Raw genomic sequence first — 3,094 nt, forward strand, 5'->3', positions numbered from 1 at the left:
CTATCCTGGTCCACGGTCTTCGATTAACGACGAGAGATGATAGTCATATGCAAAAATGGATCTTACTCACTTTGTTCAGAGATTGCAGAACCGATATTCTCAATCTTAGGGTCACTATTTTGGTAAGGGCCATGAAATACTCAAAGTATTAGGTGGAGCGAAAAAACGTAGAAAAAATCTTTCACGGTTCATGCATTCAGAGGCAGCGAGTTATATAATTGCCACTTATTATGTGCGCTTCCTATAAACTAAATCATTCGAAAGCAAAATACAAGGAAAATCTCTTAGTTTGACCTTAGTGCTTCTACAGCACAAACTTTTGATTGATTCACAATGGCCAATATTATTCATCTGACTCCATTACACACAGCCCATCAGCTCCGTTGCTAAGTGAGAAACCAACACAGTTTCGTGAAAAGTGTTTGTTTGATGAAACTACCCTGGGTCAGTTTCAGTTTTCTCAAGCGACTACGACATTAGTAAGCAATAATTGGGATACCCAATTAAGCACGTGATTCGAAATGAAGAATCACGTGGATCAAGTATGCATGTGAAATCTTCACACAAAACAATTCGTTGCGCGCCAAACGATTTTTTCTACGATCTAGTATTCTTTTCTTCGACGACCAAACACTTATGCAACTCGTTGGGCGCCAAACATCTATCGTAGATCTAGCAATCATTGACGACTTTTTCAACGGAAAATTCCATTGTTCATACAATACAACTTTATGGATTTTTGCCACTTTTCCGACAAGTTTCCCTAATTCTTTTGATGTACAAACCCGGTGGGGGTAAAAACTGATCAAACAAAAAAAGAATCATGTAAATCCGTTCATCCGTTCTTACGTGATGCGATTACAAAGAATGACCTCTGCATTAGATTCGAAGATAATTCAATGATTTCGGATGTCATCATCATCTCGACTTGCGAACTCTCACTTTGTTCCTAAATTCATAGCGAACAGAAAATTCATGGGCGAAAAATTGTCGATCCAGAGATTGTCCTCCGGCTTCATATACTATTGGCAGTTTCCATTCAAATATCATAAATACGGGAGAAAGATTATTCGCTTAAATTTCGGGATTATGTGTTTGGTCGCGTGTTGTACGTAAGCTTCAATTTTCAGCTGAAACACTAAATTCATCAATCGACGTATTCGTAAGTATTAGAAGAAAAAGTGTCACTATTTTCAGACACATTCTCATCAGCCCGGTTATGTCTCCGCCATTACCCACTCATTTTTTTCACGTACGTTTTGCTAGATATATTTTTATTTCTTACACTACTTATTGTATATGCAACTATCAATTAGCGCTTAATCCAACACAATCGGTCTTCCTTTCATCACCGTCAAATCCATCATTCGACGAATTTTAATTGGAATGTGCCTAAAATATACAGACAAATGTAACGGTGGCTACGACGTACCAAAATCCGATCCGATTCACTTACTCATACAAATTCAACTGCCAAGCCTTTAGACTTTCCGGCACGACAACCTTCCGTTTGTTAGTTCTGATGGCTTTGACGACCGTGCGGGCCGTCTGTTCGGGTGAAAACTTCGGCAGGGACGAAACTCCCCTGAAAGTAGTCTCAGTTAGTTGTCAGTGTTTCAAAAGCAAACCCATTCTCTATTGTGTCGTACGACGTGTGACCCATTCGCTCCATCAGTTGCTTCCGGGTGTTGATGATGAACGGAAACACCGTAGTTGTCTTGACGTAACTCGATTGGCCCTTCAGGTACAGCTCTTCGTCCAAGGCTTCCATGTAACCGCGCACGGCATACTTGGATGTTACGTAGGTTCTCATCCATCCCACGGGAGTGTAAGCGGAAGCGGATGCGATAGCAACGATGTGACCCTTCCGGCGCCGAACCATGTTCGGTAGAAACTGTTCAACGGTCCAAAATCCGGCCAACACATTCACGTCCATCATCCGTTTAATGCCCGAAGGATGATTCTCTTCCGAAGACAGAAACGGAAGAATACCTGCATTGTTAACCAGAATGTCCACCGGACCGAAATCCCGCTCGACGACCCGATACAGCTGCCGGACCTGTTCGTACTCGGCGACATCGAACTGTAAATGATAAAGGAACTCACATCATCGTCACATCAATGCGAACTTTGGTCGAATCAATCAAACCGGGCATTAGACGCATTTACGACGCTGATAACACACCTTGTATGCAACCGTCGTCACGTTGTACCGTCTCAGTTCGAGGGCAGTTTTCTCTCCGTTGGTTTGATCCAAATCAACGATGATCACATTGCAGCCCTCTTTGGCAAGTTCGGTTGCAATCGCTTTCCCGATGCCGTTAGCTCCGCCGGTCACCAGCGCAGTTTGGCCACTGATATTCTTCGGTGGAGGCGGAGAAAAGATCTCCACAACCAGTTCGATCCAGAGGGGGATGCTGCAGGCGAAGATTATCAACAAGTCCAGCAGCATCTGCAACAGCATCGAAATACGTTGCGCCAGTCGAGGTGATTGGAGAGGATCCGCCGGGATGTACGGCCGCGCCAGGATATCCAACGAACTGCTCATGCTGGTTGGCATATTTCCGTTGTACTTAGGTTTAATTTCGCGAGCTGCTACGAACTGCCTGACTGAATGGATTGTCATTCTACCGATCAATCGAAATTGACTTAAGCTGCTGATACTGATTAAATGAGTCTTATCTTATCGACTCAATTCGGGTGCAGGGCAATCGATACCAGAAAACGATGGTATCCTACAGTTTTTTTTTGCCAGTAGGTACTGCGCTGAGTCTTACGAAAGAATTGATTTGTCCTGATGCATAAAGAGTACGAAACCTAAGAGAAGTTGCCTGGCCAAAATGGGAATAATGAGGATGTGTGTGTGTCGATCAATTTTAGCTCAACTCGACAATCAGTCAAAGCACGACGAATTTCAAGGTTATCATGAAGTGGTGTGTATTAATCATATGTTCATTCACTTTCTGGACCAGATAGACTTTTTGACTCTTTTGCGTACGACTGATGTGGATTATTATTGAATTAACATTAACAGACAGTTACGATTGTTCGTTTTTTTTATTTCGTCTGAATCGTACTTAATCTAGAGCTCGTC

At 42.8% G+C, this 3,094-nt stretch overlaps 1 protein-coding gene across 1 annotated transcript; it reads right to left on the minus strand.

Moving 5' to 3' along the window:
* Positions 1-1,260: 1,260 nt before the first annotated feature.
* Positions 1,261-2,626, minus strand: LOC131430874 (estradiol 17-beta-dehydrogenase 11-like). The gene is made up of 4 exons (XM_058596116.1): positions 2,186-2,626; positions 1,650-2,083; positions 1,457-1,585; positions 1,261-1,392 (listed from the first exon to the last, which is right to left on the minus strand). The coding sequence occupies exons 1-4, from the start codon at positions 2,624-2,626 to the stop codon at positions 1,320-1,322; spliced, it is 1,077 nt and encodes a 358-aa protein (XP_058452099.1). The 3' UTR covers positions 1,261-1,319.
* Between the last annotated feature and the right edge of the window lie 468 nt (positions 2,627-3,094).

The sequence above is a fragment of the Malaya genurostris genome, chromosome 2, assembly GCF_030247185.1.
Source record: "Malaya genurostris strain Urasoe2022 chromosome 2, Malgen_1.1, whole genome shotgun sequence".
Classification (NCBI taxonomy): Eukaryota; Metazoa; Arthropoda; class Insecta; order Diptera; family Culicidae; genus Malaya; species Malaya genurostris.

Bases quoted from the DNA above. Each gene is read 5' to 3' on its own strand.
- LOC131430874 (XM_058596116.1), bottom strand. From the start codon at position 2,626: ATGACAATCCATTCAGTCAGGCAGTTCGTAGCAGCTCGCGAAATTAAA. The intron at 1,586-1,649 runs GTACGACACAAT...GACTACTTTCAG, and splicing joins GAGCGAATGGGTCACACGTC to GGGAGTTTCGTCCCTGCCGA. The intron at 1,393-1,456 runs GTAAGTGAATCG...TGTATATTTTAG, and splicing joins TGGCAGTTGAATTTGTATGA to GCACATTCCAATTAAAATTC.